The sequence below is a fragment of the Callospermophilus lateralis genome, chromosome 2 (genome assembly GCF_048772815.1).
Source record: "Callospermophilus lateralis isolate mCalLat2 chromosome 2, mCalLat2.hap1, whole genome shotgun sequence".
NCBI lineage: Eukaryota > Metazoa > Chordata > Mammalia > Rodentia > Sciuridae > Callospermophilus > Callospermophilus lateralis.
The window spans coordinates 119,018,714-119,033,905 of NC_135306.1; the positions used below are offsets into that span (position 1 = coordinate 119,018,714).

Here is a 15,192-nt window from a genome sequence, read left to right on the forward strand (position 1 = left end):
AGACAATTGTTCTTGATAAAAGATCAAATGTATTCATGATCAACAACAGTCTTAAAGAGTTGCTCCAAAAGCTAACCTTTTCTAGGTAGGTCTGCATGATGACTGCAGGATTTTCTAGGCAAGTTTCTGCCAACCAGTTGCCACAAACCCTCAGACATTCTGTGTATATAAGTTTTAGGTTGGGATCATTCTGTGTAAGAAAATAAAATAGTAAAATGTAATTCATCATCATATATATATATATAAATGTCCTCCATGTAGGGAGAAAAAAACACATTAAAAATATTTCTCTAGACAAGACCATCAAGATGAATCTCTGAATTCTGACAGATCCAACCATTTTGTTGCACGGGGAGCCCATATCTTTATCTCTGGGCAACACTACTGGGAGCTGGATGTGGATGACTCTTGGGACTGGGCTGGAGGAGTCTGTAAGTTGTCCTGGACAAACATTGGCACTATGCTTGCATTTAAGAAAATATTCTTCCTCATGTACATGAAAGAAAGTGATCATTATAGAATTTTGACCTCTATCCCAGTGACTTGCCAATATATAGAGTAGCCTCTGGGCCAGATTGGTATGTTCCTTGATTTTGAGAGCAAAAGTATGAGTTTTTTGAGTTCCCCTATATGGACATACCCTGCTGGTTCCCTGAATTTTCCTGTTAGGCCTTTTTCACTGGTCACAATGATCAGGGATAAGTCAGGATCTTGATTGTCTGGGAACTCCATGTCTAAGCAAGTCCTCAGTTGAAGAAAATAAATAATACTGTACACTCTTTTACTGTTTTTCTACTTTATTGTAACCTCATTTTATTATTAAATATGAAGATAATGTGAAATGCAAATTTTGGACTATTTTAAATTCAGAGCATCTCTTATCGCCCATTATCTAAAGTATAATCTGTGCTCGCTCACCTGCTTTGTGAGCTTACTGGATCTCTAAATATACAGAGATGTGTATTTCTAGTTTAAGGATCTAAAAAAAGGAATGAAGCTTGCAAGTCCTCAGTTGAAGAAAATAATAAATGAAGTTTGTATTGTGGACCATCATGGTTTTCCACAATGCAAATATCAGTCTAAGATCTTATCCCTCATCTAGTAAATAGTGCATATCAATTCATCCTTAAGGAAGAGAAAAAAAATTCTTTTACAGGGAAAACTTCTGACTGCCATGATTAGGGAAAAAAAAAATCTATTTTCATAACTCAGAGTAGCTGGTTCTTTTCTTTTATAATAGAATAAAGTACAAAAGATAAAAAAAAAATTCTCCTTGTCTGCTTTCACCATACAATTATTTTAATAATTCCAAGTATGTAAATTTACAAAGTAATCAATCTGTACTTTAAAGTTATTATTACTATCATTGAAGAAACTAAAATTTATTGGGTACTTATATATGCCCGGCAATCTGTAACAAGTTTATGTATATTAACTCAATCCTCACAGGAATCCTATGAACTGAATATTATTATTATCCCCAATTTACAGCTAAGGAAACTGAGGTACAAAGAAAGTAGCTAACTACAGACAGCCTGTAGTGTTACGCAATAATTAATACATCATACTGACATCCAATGCTTTGTTATAATGATATATTCCCTAATAATGGAGGATATGTCCCACAAACATCCAACATCCAAAAGTCCAGTAGGCCGAGAATCACTAAGCAGGTCTGAGGAATACCATGGTAATGGTAAGTCAAATCTTTGAAAAATTAATGATTCCTATAAATGCAACCCCTTTGTTCGTCATATGCTGGAAATAGAGCAAAAGTAGTAAAAACATGTTTGCAATAACCAACAGGTGATGTTAAATAAAATATCAGATGTGATAATTTCAAAGCATCTGGACTGACAAACTAACTGTTCCAACTTGCTTTATTAATTAAAAAAATTTTTTTAGTTGCAGATGGGCACAATCTTTCTTTCCCTCCCTCCCTCCCTCCTTCCTTCCTTCCTTCCTTCCCAGATGCCAGGCAAGTGCTCTACCACCGAGCCACAACCCCAGCCAACTTGCTTTAGTTTTTAAATATTTTTGTTTTCACAAGAATTTCCATTTCTGGGGCTGGGGATATAGCTCAGTTGGTAGAGTGCTTGCCTCACATGCCTAAGGTCCTGGGTTCAATCCCCAGCACCCCTCCCTGTACTTGTTCTTTCAAATTTACAGCAAGTATTTTATGTTTACCCCCCCCCCTTTTTTTTTGGTACCAGGGATCGAACCAGGGGGCACTTAACCACTGAGCCACAACCCCAACCCATTTTTGTATTTTATTTAGAGATAGGGTCTCATTGAGTTGCTTAAGGCCTCACTAAATTACTGAGGCTGGCTTTGAACTTGAAATCCTCCTGCCTCAGCCTCCCAAGCTGCTGGGATTATAGGCCTATGGCATCATGCCCGGCCTATATACCATTCTTGAATTCTTTCGAAAGTCAGACTTAATGCTGAGATAAATTCAATGAATCTATCACAAGTGGGACTCACTGACTTGTAAATAGGAAAAATGGTTTCTAAACTTCTTTTCAAATATTTTCAAGACTCCTTTTCAAAACATCACATCTTACTCATGGATGAGTAATTTCAAATTTTTAATAAAATTGCCACTAAAATATTTTAAAGAATAGCAGTGTTTTTCTTTTTTCCATAACAACATAACATCATTTCAGTAAATAAAAACAAAACAAAAAACCTCTGTGCAGTTGGCATCCAACTTTTTAATCATTTGCTTGAGAATATTCAGGGCAAGACTCTGCTCCTTTTTTGCCCAGAATACTTGTGCTTCTTCTAGTTGCCACTCAGAGACACCACAAATAGCTGAATTATACTGTTTGATTTGAAATATTGCCCTTTCAGGTAGCTGAAATGAAAATGGCAAATAATAATAAAAATACTTTTACTACTACTACTATTACCACTAATAATAATAAAAGCAGTAACTACCATTCAATGAAAATGTGACTATTTATCAGGGACTGTCTTAAAGTACCTCTCTGCTTGCCTTCCAACTTCTACCCTTCATCTCTCTCTCTTCATATTTACACATGTGCATGCGTGTCGAATCACTGAATTGTTATCAATATAGTAAGTTAGGTATATTCTCTTTATTTAACCAAGAATTTGTGGCTGAAAGAAGGGAATTGCCTTGTTCAAGGCTTAAACTCAAGTTTGCCTAACACAGGAAATCTTAACAATTATACTATACTATATAACATTGATCTCTATTTCTCAATTTCTTAATTCACTCATGCTTTTTGTTATATAATAAAAGGAAAGGCCAAGAGGTGAGATGATATAATTTTAAATCCTATTTACCTGAGTGTTCTTGAAAGTTCGGGCCAGAACAGAGAATTCTATAAGGTGTTTGGTGAGAATGTCCTTAAAGCACTCTCTTTGAGAGAGCTCCACTTGTTTTTCCATCAGGATCTCCAAAATAACAGTGCGTAGAGCCATGATAGGCTCCTGAAAGCTAAAATCACTGTCCTTAATTATCTGGGAGTGTTTACGCCATTTAATATACAATTCAGAGATTTGTCTATCTGTGAGTGATCTGAAAGCCAAATCAGAGTTAATATAAGCAAAAGAAATGAAAAACAATTATGAGGTTCTAAAATGTAATATACATTACATAGGAATTTGTGTAGTAACAAGTTTAGAACTTATAAATAATCCTAAATAAGGACAAAGTTTTAAAAGACTACACAATGGTATGTGTTCAGACCCCTAAGAGGTTGGCAGAGAAGTAACAGGTAATAAATATTTTTAAAGATTTTCTTAAAATGCTCTTTGAAATAATAGAAAGTAGATCTTTTAAATAAAAACTCTTCTAAAATGGGAACATATTCATCAGATCTATCATAAAGAATTCCTACATCTCTAGTCTTGCTTCCATGCTTTTTGTGGTAAAGGAGGACGAATCTGCCAGGAAATAAAGTAAACTCATTAATTACCTTTGGGGGATGACTGTGCCTAATTGCAGTTGTCAAAGAAATCACAATTCAGTAAAGCAGAATTTGGCATCTGGCAAAGATTTCATCTGCTAACATTTATTAAAGGAATAGAAAATGCATACTGTACAATTAATATATGTGAACAGTATGCTTGCTTCTCAAATGCTTAAATAGTATCTAACTTGACTACTATCCTGAGAAAAAAGATGAAGTAGGTAGACTAAGACAATGAGAAAATGACTAGGAAATGAAAGTTTTTTCAGTGGTATGGTAGAGAAGGAAGGAGTAATATAAATTCATAAGAAGCAAATCTTCCCCCAAAGTGTAAGAGCTCAATCATTTCAGTCTCAGGAATCACTTTGCATTCTTAAAAAATTATTGAAGACCCCAAAGAGCTTAAAATTTTGACACATCTATTGATATTTACCATATTAGAAAGTAAAACAGGGAAAATATATTAATTTACTTTAAAAAAAGGGTAAGTCAGTAACAGAGAAGCTTCATTCTGGAATTACAAAATCATATTAATTACATACCTTGAGAAAAGCACTCCAATGTTTTCTAACTCTCCAATGGCCTGCAATCTACTAAGTGTAGGGTACAGTGAATACACAGACTCAAGACTGCCCTTACACAACTCTTCCACTTCTTTTATTCTAATAGCAAAAGAGAAAAGAAACAAACTTTGAAAATAAAGAAGAGGTTGGACACAGTGGTGCAGGCATATAGTCCTAGTGACCTGAGAGGGTGAGGCAGGATTGCACATTTGAGACCAGCCTGGGCAACTAAGCAGGATCCTGTCTTACAAGAAAAATAAAAAGGATTAGGGATGTAGTTTAGAAATAAATACCTCTGGGTTCAATCCCCAGTACCAAAACCAAAAAATTCAAAAAAAATAAGAAGAGGTTTTCAAGGAGATATAAGTACAAATCTGAATTTATAGAGATCTTATCACAATCTTGCTATTAATCTAATAATACTAATATTCACAAACATTAGAGAATATGAAATAGCAAAGGGAAAAAATTGGCCTTTGGATAATATAGCCCTAAATCTAAATCCCAGTTTTGTCACCTTTGGCTGTCTAACTTAGGACAAACCACTGGATTTCACTAAGCCTAATTTTTTTTTTTTTCATTTTCATACTCATTTTGAAGATTAGAGAATGCCTTAGGAAAGAGTCTGGTCAAGCACATGGTAAGTACCTAAATATTATTGCTGTAATGCAGGATTTATTAGGTTGCTAATCACTATTAAACAAAAAAAGTTACATATGAACTCTAATGCTAAGAGAGTAAATGCTACATTATATTTGAGGAGATAAAATTTCAATTCTCAGGATACTTTGTAGAGGAAGGAGTAGGAATTAGAGTGTTTCTTGAGAGCTTAGGGTAAAGAACTGATGTAGGGTCCCAAAGAAAACATTTTTTTTGAGGGAAGAACACAGAAGGACAAGGAAACACTTCACCTAGCCACCAAGTCTTTATCCCTACAACAATGCAAATCCTCACATTGAAATTATTCCTTAAGTTTGGAAAAAAGAAGCCATGACATTAAATAAACAGAAAATTATTTGCCTTTTTTGTAATACCTGGCATATTTGAGACTTTCATAAAATGTGGAGAATTCTCTGTCTTTCAGAGACTGCAGAGCATTGTACAATGATTCATGGTAACTGGTTCCTTCTAATCCTTTGCTGTGAGATAATTCAAAAAATAAAAGAAAAATACATATTTAAAAACAAAGCCTAAAGATATACATGTACAAATAACTCAAAGAACTAAATTTTAAAACTGAAATTAACTTTTTTTTTTAACGAAAAAACAGATTTCTAGAAATTTTGTTAAGAAACACTAATTATTTATGGGTCATTTAAATTCTTCAAGCAGAAAAAATTGAAAATTTCTCAGATCCTTTGCCTGGTTCAAAATATGCTATATTTTCATTTATTTATTCAGTGAATACCTTTTATGTGTCAGGCATTAAGAACAGGTTCTAGCGTGGGAAATCATTAGCAGACAAGTCAGATCAGGGCCCACTCCCATGGAGCTTGTTTTGGTTTGGACAATAAGTAAGAATAATATCAGATAGTGACAAAGGACAAGCAGAGAATTCAAATAAAATTAAAAAAAAAAAAACCATTATGATGGAGTGGCTACTTTAGGAAGAGTAGTCAAAAAAAGGTCTATCTGAAGATATGAAATAAATATATGGAACCAGAGACTGAATGACAAGAAACTGCCACTCACATGGAGAAAAGCAGAATATATACATCTAAGGCCTTTCTGTAAGAACATCACGGACTGATCAAAAAACAAAAAGAAGACCTCTATGGCTGAAAAACAGTAAACAAGAGAGTGGCATATACTGACAGAAGCAGGACCCAATTATATATACCAAAATGTCTAAAAAATTTGAGAGAAAATCCCTATAATATAGTAATCTTATAGTTTGAAATCTGAAAGGCATTCTAATTAATGAAAATATTTTCTATGAAGGCAATTACACATTGTTTAATTTTTAGTGTTTATGTTATCAAAACACTTTACATAAATGTGAAATCCTTTACTAGATAGCTGTTTGGTTTATAATTTTAAAAATATGGTGCTAGGTATGGAGGTGCATGCCGGTAATCTCAGTGACTTAGGAGGCTAAGACAGGAGAACTACAAGATCAAGGCCAGCCTCAGCAACTAAGCAAGCCTCTAAGCTACTTAGTGAGACTCTGTCTCAAAATTTAAAAAAATAAATAAAAAGGGCTGGGGATGTAGCACAGTGGTAAAGTGCCCATGGATTCAATCTCCAGTATCAATAATAATAATAAATAAAATAAAAATATGGTGACTTGACAAACAAGTGATAAATATTACGTTCCTGGATAACTGATTAAGTACCTTTTAATAAAAAAATTTAATAAATAAAGATAACTGGTCCTTTGTATACCATCCAGCAGATACAAGTAATATATGACTAAAATGTTTATAGCAGGGAGTAAAAAGAGAAATACCTATACCTTGCCTTGAATTCCTGAGTCGAAGAAAAAGTGAGTTAATGAATTCTCCTAAGAAAATATCTTTGATGTTTCTATTTTTGAAAATATTGGGGAGGGGAATGGAGTTGTGCTAATGGAAAAAAAGAGGGAAATTCAGGTCTAATTTTGTTTACTGTTTATTACTATCTTATTTAGGAATGCATAGCTTGGAGAATCTATAAAATATAGAAAATACAACTCCTGTTATATTGATAGAATAAAATAAAAAGTTATTTAGAATCAGAAAAGAAGCAAAAAAATTTTTTTTAAAGTTGGATTTCTTCTTACTTAAAAGAATTATAATGGTCCCACTGCATATTCCTCCATGCTGCTTGGTAATGAAGTTCCTGTAGTTCAGCACACCACTCTGTATTTTCGTGATCTAACCCTTTTAAGTAGATGGAAAGAATATGGCAGAGTCCCAAATTCTGCAAAGCCTAAACAGAAGTTTTTTTTTTTTAAAGAAAGAAAGAAAGAAAGAAAGAAAGATCTCAACAGAAAACTAGAGAAACAAAAATTTACAAACATAAAACTTCAGTTTATAGTTAGCGATATCACAGTCCCAAAATGTTGTTTAGTATGTTTCCCCAAAAACACTAAAACTGAACTCAGGGAGTTCTAATATTTAAAGGAAGAATGACTAAAGAGTATTAATTAGCCAACAATAGAAATGATAGCTTCAGAAATGAAACCAATTCCAATGCAAACCATGAGAAATAATAGTACACTTGGAATTTTCCATGGGAGGCACTAATTTACACTACCTGGCACAACGTTCACACTCAAGAAATGTCTTTTGTTAGGTAACAAAAATTATGATTAACAAACCTAAACTATTGTTTTGGACAATGACCAACCTAGCTTTCCTGTGTGTTCCTCAGTTTTTAGCCCCACGTCTGTAAAACAGGTAACTTCTAACCTTATCTCAAATTCATCTGGCTATGTAAATATTCCAATGACATACTGGAATTCTATGAGCACTGCACTAGTGACATCTTTACCAATCCAAGAAGAAAATATACCTGAATTATTCCTGCCTGGCGAGTTGCTGGGGAGATTGCTGTCTCAAGGTCATACGTTACTAAGGCTTTCTCCCACGTTGCTTCATGTTCATATGTTCGTAGTCTGTAAGAAAAGGTTGTAAAAATATCTTGATTCTACATAGAACTCCTACACAGACAGAATTACTATACCATTATATAGAAGAATGTGATTTACCTAGTAAGGGGTTGCAACATTTTCCCTCCACCACAGCCATACAGACTATCTGGCTCTCCTATACTTCTGTAAATTTCTAATAGAAGATCCTTAAAACAGAAATACAACAAAAACAGGAAGGGAAGAATCACTTTATAAATTTAGAAAACCTTAAATTGCATCATTATCAACACATAACTCTCAATTCTAAATGTTGCCCTATAAAAGTAAAATAAAATGATATTCAAATATATACTATATCAAGTTATCTGAATTGAAACATTTGGTACCCAAGTCTAGCACAATGCCTGGTATACAGAAGATACTCCAAAAAGTCAGTGGAAAAGGATGAGACTACGAAAGATGGAGAAGAAAGAGAAAAATTAGGAGAGTGAACTGAAAAAGTAAACAGAACATATTTCATGTAAGGCATAACTGATAGTATGAAGTGTAAAGAGAATTGAAAGGTTACCACCAGACTTAGAGACAGCAAATATAGACAACTCTTTCACAAAGTTTGGTTATGAAGGGAAAGAAGAGAGTGAGTGATACCCAAAAAAAGCACACCAGGAAGAGGGAAGTTATTTTGTACTTGTGAGAGAAATTTTTAAAAGTAGAGGTTTGAAAATGTTTAGAATATAGTTCAGAGGCAACACAGCATATTAAAAAAATAAAGTTTGAGAAAAAGTAGATAAATAAAAAGCACAGGAATTAAGATTAGCCTTAAATAAAGGGAGAAATTATTTCTCCAGTTTAATAAGACAGACGGTTATGACAGGGGCATATGCAGGAAGATTTCAATATTTGAGGGTAGATGTGTCTGGGTTTCCTATCTATGCCAACTATTTTCTCCAATAAGTAAGAGGCTAGCTGAAAGCAAAGGCAGACAAGTGAAGATCAAAATTTTAAGCAAGGTAGCGAAGTTCAAATTGTTGTTGTACATGAGTTGACCAAAGAAAGTCAATGAGAACGACACACACCATGGTCAATTTGAAAGTAGATTTTTAAGAAATATATACAAAAAGTAATTTGCTGCTTTTGTGACAATGAAAAAATAAACAAACAATTATAAACTGCAAGTGATATACAGAAAATGAACAGGGTGCTATGGCAGAAAATACACAGTAAAAACCCACTCTATAAGTTGGATGGTTTTGCTTCCATTCTTCAGATAAAGGAACTCAAGACTAGAAAGGTTAAGTAATTTGTGCAAGATTATATAACTAAGTGGCACAGTCAGGATTAGAATTCAGGTCAGTCTACTTGAAGACCTGAACTTCAAACTATAAATGTATATAGATGATGCTCTGTTAAAAGAGTAACTTCAGTTTTCAAATCAAATGACATCACTATAAAAAGTATTAATCAAAATATAAGATTAAATATTGATATAAACATTAGAGCTGTTAATATTTACCTGTAAACTTATTCCAGTTTCTTCTTTGCTTTTTTCACTCAAACTAGAAATAGTTGTACTTTGGCTTCCTTCTTCAAATATAAGACTTCTGCTTATCAAAAGAAGCACTGCTTTTAATGAGAACATACTACTTGGAAGCTTATGAATACAGAAACTATAGACAATAGGGAAAGAAAAACTAATGAAGGTGGCAAATAAAACAATGAACTCTAAGAGAATATCATTTATACCAGAACTGAAAAGAAATCTGTGAATGTTAATTCCATGGAGAATAATTACATTTTAATAAAATCATCTATATTTGGGGAGGTTATATGCCAAACCATGCTTATTTATAAGGAAACAAACCTGTTTAAAAATAGAGATATCCCCAATTCAGTTCCTAAATTTCTGTTAGTGGTTTTACCTAAATTTTCAACTTAATTACAGACATACAATTTAAGACCACAAAGAGCCACAATTTAACACTGATGAACTGACAAAAATTAAGAAATCTAAAGCTCTACTTAAACCCTTATTACCAAAATAATAAGATAAATTTAAGAATATTAAGATGACTGAAGTTGTGAAATTAACACCTATTTTCAAAATCCTATTTGGCAGAGTTTCTTCCTCAAAAAATTATGGGCACTAACAATGAAATCTCATACTTTCTCAGGAGCAAGTTACAAAAAACTTTACCTATATCCAGAATACTTAGTATGAGGAACTTCGTTATTAAACAGAATAAATAGGGAGGGGATTGGGATTGTGGCTCAGTAGTAGAGCACTTGCCTAGCATGTGTGAGGCACTTGATTCTCAACACTGCATATAAATAAATGAATAAAATAAAGGTCCATCAACAACTAAAGACATATTTAAAATAAATTTAAAAAGTAAATAGTCCAAATAGGATATCTGAGAGAGCAGTTCATTTTCTTGACCTGACAGCTCTGGTAAAGTGTTAATCTTTATTTTATGTACAAATATATTCTAGGCCACTTTAGATTTACAAAGCTTCTGCTCACCTAATAGAGTCACTGAAGAAAACTAGCATCTCTTAACCTTTATATACTTCATCTGTTTACCCTTGTCTTCCCATCAGACCCCAGGGGAGTAAAAACAGACTATCAAAGCCAACAGTAAACCCTATTTGCCAAGCACCCTCTCCTAATGAATACCAAAATAATCTTGGCATGCTTGCTTTAAAACATGCAATATGGGGCTGAGGATATAGCTCTGATGTAAGAGTACTTGCCCGGCAAGTGCAAAACTCTGGATTCAATTCCCTAACACTCCCCAAAAAACAAAAATAAGCAATTCTGCAAAAGTCTGCTACATTCCATACAATCACTTACCTTTAACTAAAGGTGCTTCAATTTATACTCCTAGAAGAGATAACTTGTTCATTCCTGATTGGTAAGAAATACTATTCTGTAGAACCAAGAAACTAAAACACATCCAAATTGCAATTACTAATATCAAGTATGCAGGCTCTGACTAAAATGGTAATACTCTTAGATAGTAATTAATTTCTTACTGCCTATTTAAAGGACAATATACCTGTCTTCATAAGAAGTTTATACAGATCATGAACATATCTATTACATAGTATACAGTGTCCACATATTGTGTGTTTTCAACTAAAAAGCTTAAATTAAATGTCAAACCACAAGTTAAGAAATTGGTCCGCATCTAGTAAGTTAATTACATTTGAACTAGAATTTGAATTCTGGTTCCTGGTTTTCCATAGTGTAAAAAGCACACTACTTTACTGACAATCTAAAATAAAAATTACTGGTAACAAGAATGATAACTGTGTCAACACAACACAATTCTGCTATTTTCATTTCTTAATATGGCTGATTGAGTGGTGATAAGGTGAGGCTAAATATAAAAGTAAACTCTAGGCTATTTCAAAGAAACAAAGATTTGAGGAGAACAGTTGGGATAATAAAGCATGTATTTTTTTTTTTTACTCTTCCTACTTTATTGGCTTTTTCACCATGATCTAGGGTTGTATTTATGAGATTCTCATGATAGTTCTCATAAATCATAGTAAGCAGAAATACAGACAGATAACACAGAAATAAAATTTCTTTGGTCAAAGAAAAAAGTCACATTACTCTATGGTCAAAAGAAAAATAGATATTGAATAGTTAAGAAATTAGTGGTAAATATAACAATAATGAAATTAGGGATTAATTCAATCATTTGAAAAATATTTATTGATCATTTATATTAAATTTTCAATGCTATTGAGAGAAATACAAAGAAAATAAATATGGTTTCTGTCCTCCAGAAGCTTGCTATCTATATAATTTTTGTAATATATTATAAAACATTTGTATTTATCTCAGAGTGGAATTACTTCTTTTTAAATTTTTATTATTGTTTTACTTTAAAACACAAATTTTTACCTAAAATGTCTTTTAAATGAGAGGCACCAAAATAATTTTAACTATGTATCTTTATTTAAACAATATCAACATCAATTTTAAAACCCAAAACTTATAAATTCCATTACCTTTTCTCTTGATCATCCATGTTCTTCTTGTCTGCATAGATTTCTGCATAGAGCAATGCTGTAAAGTGAGCAGCACAAGACTGAGCTACTTTGGCAACCTCCAGATAATTCAAATCCAGCCAGAAAGCATCATCAAAAACTGTTCCTGCCGAAGGTCTAAAGAAAAATTAACCATAATATCATTCCATTTTTAAAACTTCAACACTAAAAGAAAAACACCATGATATAGTGTAACACACCTCCAGATAATTCAAATCCAGCCAGAAAGCATCATCAAAAACTGTTCCTGCCAAAGGTCTAAAGAAAAATTAACCATAATATCATTCCATTTTTAAAACTTCAACACTAAAAGAAAAACACCATGATATAGTGTAACACATTGGGAACAACTGCAAGTTAAACAGAAAATTACATTCAAATAACTGAAAACCATATTTCCCTTATAGCTATAAACATTCTAAGATGGCATGGTTGGAGAGTTTAGTTTCTTAATCTTTTTTGGATCACAAACCCCTCGGAGAATATGCTGAAAGCTATGACCCAGCATCCCATATAAATCTGAGCTTCATGCCTTCCCTACATCAAAAACTTCATGCACCATTACCTAAGAAGAGGGTACATAGAACAGCTGGTAATGCACATGTGTGCATGTGCGCACACAGAGATATATCTTTTAATTTAATGAAACTATTCTTTTTTAAGACACAACTACATGTCTTTCCTATTGCAGTCATTTTCTCTTTAGTTTACTGCATAAGGTGAGTTATTTAATAAAAATCTCTCATTGTGGTAATAGCAGATGAGAACTGGACTATAGAATAGTATCTGTTTTAAAACTATCAGAGAAATGACAAAGTAGTGGTTAAGAGCACTGGCTTTGGAGGAGCACAGAGTTAGGTGCAAAGCAAGCGACAGCACCCAGTACTAGCTGTATGATCTTCAGCAACTTAACTCTTCAGCCTCAGTTTCCTATTTTCCTCATTTATAAATCCCAGAAAAACATATACATCAAAGAACAGTTGCAGTGATTATATAACACTTGTAAAACCGATGAATAAAGTGCCTTCTACACAACGAGTCCTTAACTGTAGCTGATATTTCTGAGAAGTCAAATAATCTGCCCATGGAAAGAAAGCTGCTAGCATTTTTTAATGTCAGATATGTTACATACTTCATCTATTTTAATTACCACAAACCAAACCGCTCCCTCAAGGTAGACATTAGCCTGATTTTAAAGACAATAAAACAAGTTCAAAGACACCAAATAATTTGTCCAGATCACAAAGCTTATAAGTATCAGACTTCAACTTGAGCTAAGGTCCTTATTTTTTTTAAATATGTCCCATTCACATTTTTAAACAATCATTTTTACAGGTATTATTGAAAAATGGAACTGAATATTAAGAATATTTATCTTGTACAACTGCCATGTGTCAACTAAGGAAGAAATTTTATCTGCTCAAGTCCTGCCAACATCAACACCATTTAACGTAAATAAATCTGAAACGAATGACTTGAAGGTGAAAAACTGCCTCCCAACACCAAGATGCTCCTACCTACAGTTAAAGCTTTAAATGAGTTTTCTCAAAAAAGGATCTGGTACAAATCAATAAAATAAATCAGTCACTTTCTTCAGAATTGAAGACCACCAAAAGCCAAAAAAACTTCTTTTTCTATGAGTAGAATGAAATGGTATAAAGGAAATACAAAGGAATTCTTTTTTAAGATGTAAATGCATTTTGTTTGAAAAATCCTTCTATTCTTTCACACACACACACACCCCACTCCTTACCAACCTCTGTCACTATCACCATACATATGCATGAGACATCAAATCCCACATATTCAAATTATAGACTCTCCTTAACTTACAATAGTTATACTTTGATAAGCCCATCATAATTTGAAAATCTTGTTAAGTAAAAAAATGCATTTAATTCAGCCAACCTACTAAACATCATAGCTTAACAACACAGCACACTGTGGAGTATCAGTGGTTCATCTTTGTGATTGCATGGCTGTCACCATCATGACAGCATCACAAGAGGATCATGCTTCATGTTATTCTGTTAGTCTAGAATAAGATCAAAATTCAAAGTATGGTTTCTTCTGAATGCTACTACTTTCACACCATTGTCAAATTGAAAAATCATAAAATGAACCATTCAAAGTTAGGGGCATTTGTATAGACTCACTGTATTATTTCTTCAGAGTTTTAGTCAACCCTAGCTATTGTTATACTCCATTTAAAATCTCATGAAGCCAAATGTGGTAGTACATGAGTGTAATCCCAGCAACTTGGAAGGCTGAGGCAGGAGGACTGCCAAGTTCAAGATCAATCTGGGTAACTCAGCAAGACTCTGGCTCAAAATAAAAATAAAAAGGGCTGAGGGTGCACCTCAGTGGAAGAGCACCACTGGGTTCAAACCACAATGCCATGCATGAACACAAACACACACATACACACATCCCTCATGATAAATAACAGGAACAAAGATACTTGTAATATTATAAAATTTGCCCCTATCAGGAAAATAAACATTGTTCTACCAGAGTGTGACTACAGATATTGATGATTATGGCATATACTATATCTTATGATAGATATATAAGACATATTCATACAACTCTAGCTACTTCTAAAAAGGAATGGGAAAAGTTAGAAGGGTCACAGCATATTTGGTGCACACCTGTAATAGCAGCTACTCAAGACACTGAGGCAGGACATCACGAGTTCAAGGTCAGTCTGGACAACTGAGTGAGACACTGTCTCAAAAAATAAAAAGGGCTGGGGATATAGTTCCAAGGTAGAGCACCCCTAGATTCAATCCTCAGAACTGGTGAAATAAATAAAGTGGGCAACATAATTAACCTGGTAAAATCACTTGCTCCTTTCTCTTAGCTCTGTAGATGAATAAACTGAAGCCCCTAAAGGCTGCAGGATTTAGCAAAGATAACACCACTATTCATACTGCTGGGACTAGAACTGAGCTTCTTACACGGATTTAACCAAAGTACCATCTTGAATATGGATTATTACAAGGAAATGTAACCATCACACCAATTAAATATAACATTCTGAAACAGCTTCACC

At 33.4% G+C, this 15,192-nt stretch overlaps 1 protein-coding gene across 1 annotated transcript in view; it reads right to left on the reverse strand.

Moving 5' to 3' along the window:
- Atm (ATM serine/threonine kinase) overlaps positions 1 to 15,192 on the reverse strand; it is a 157,510-nt gene that overhangs the window by 34,451 nt on the left and 107,867 nt on the right. Inside the window, exons 39-48 of the mRNA XM_076846443.2 lie at positions 12,099 to 12,254; positions 9,592 to 9,679; positions 8,196 to 8,284; positions 8,000 to 8,102; positions 7,266 to 7,414; positions 5,539 to 5,643; positions 4,484 to 4,603; positions 3,313 to 3,547; positions 2,690 to 2,857; positions 77 to 190 (exon numbers count right to left, since the gene is read on the reverse strand). Coding sequence (XP_076702558.2) covers positions 77 to 190; positions 2,690 to 2,857; positions 3,313 to 3,547; positions 4,484 to 4,603; positions 5,539 to 5,643; positions 7,266 to 7,414; positions 8,000 to 8,102; positions 8,196 to 8,284; positions 9,592 to 9,679; positions 12,099 to 12,254 — 1,327 coding nt within the window. The remainder of the gene's footprint in view (positions 1 to 76; positions 191 to 2,689; positions 2,858 to 3,312; positions 3,548 to 4,483; positions 4,604 to 5,538; positions 5,644 to 7,265; positions 7,415 to 7,999; positions 8,103 to 8,195; positions 8,285 to 9,591; positions 9,680 to 12,098; positions 12,255 to 15,192) is intronic.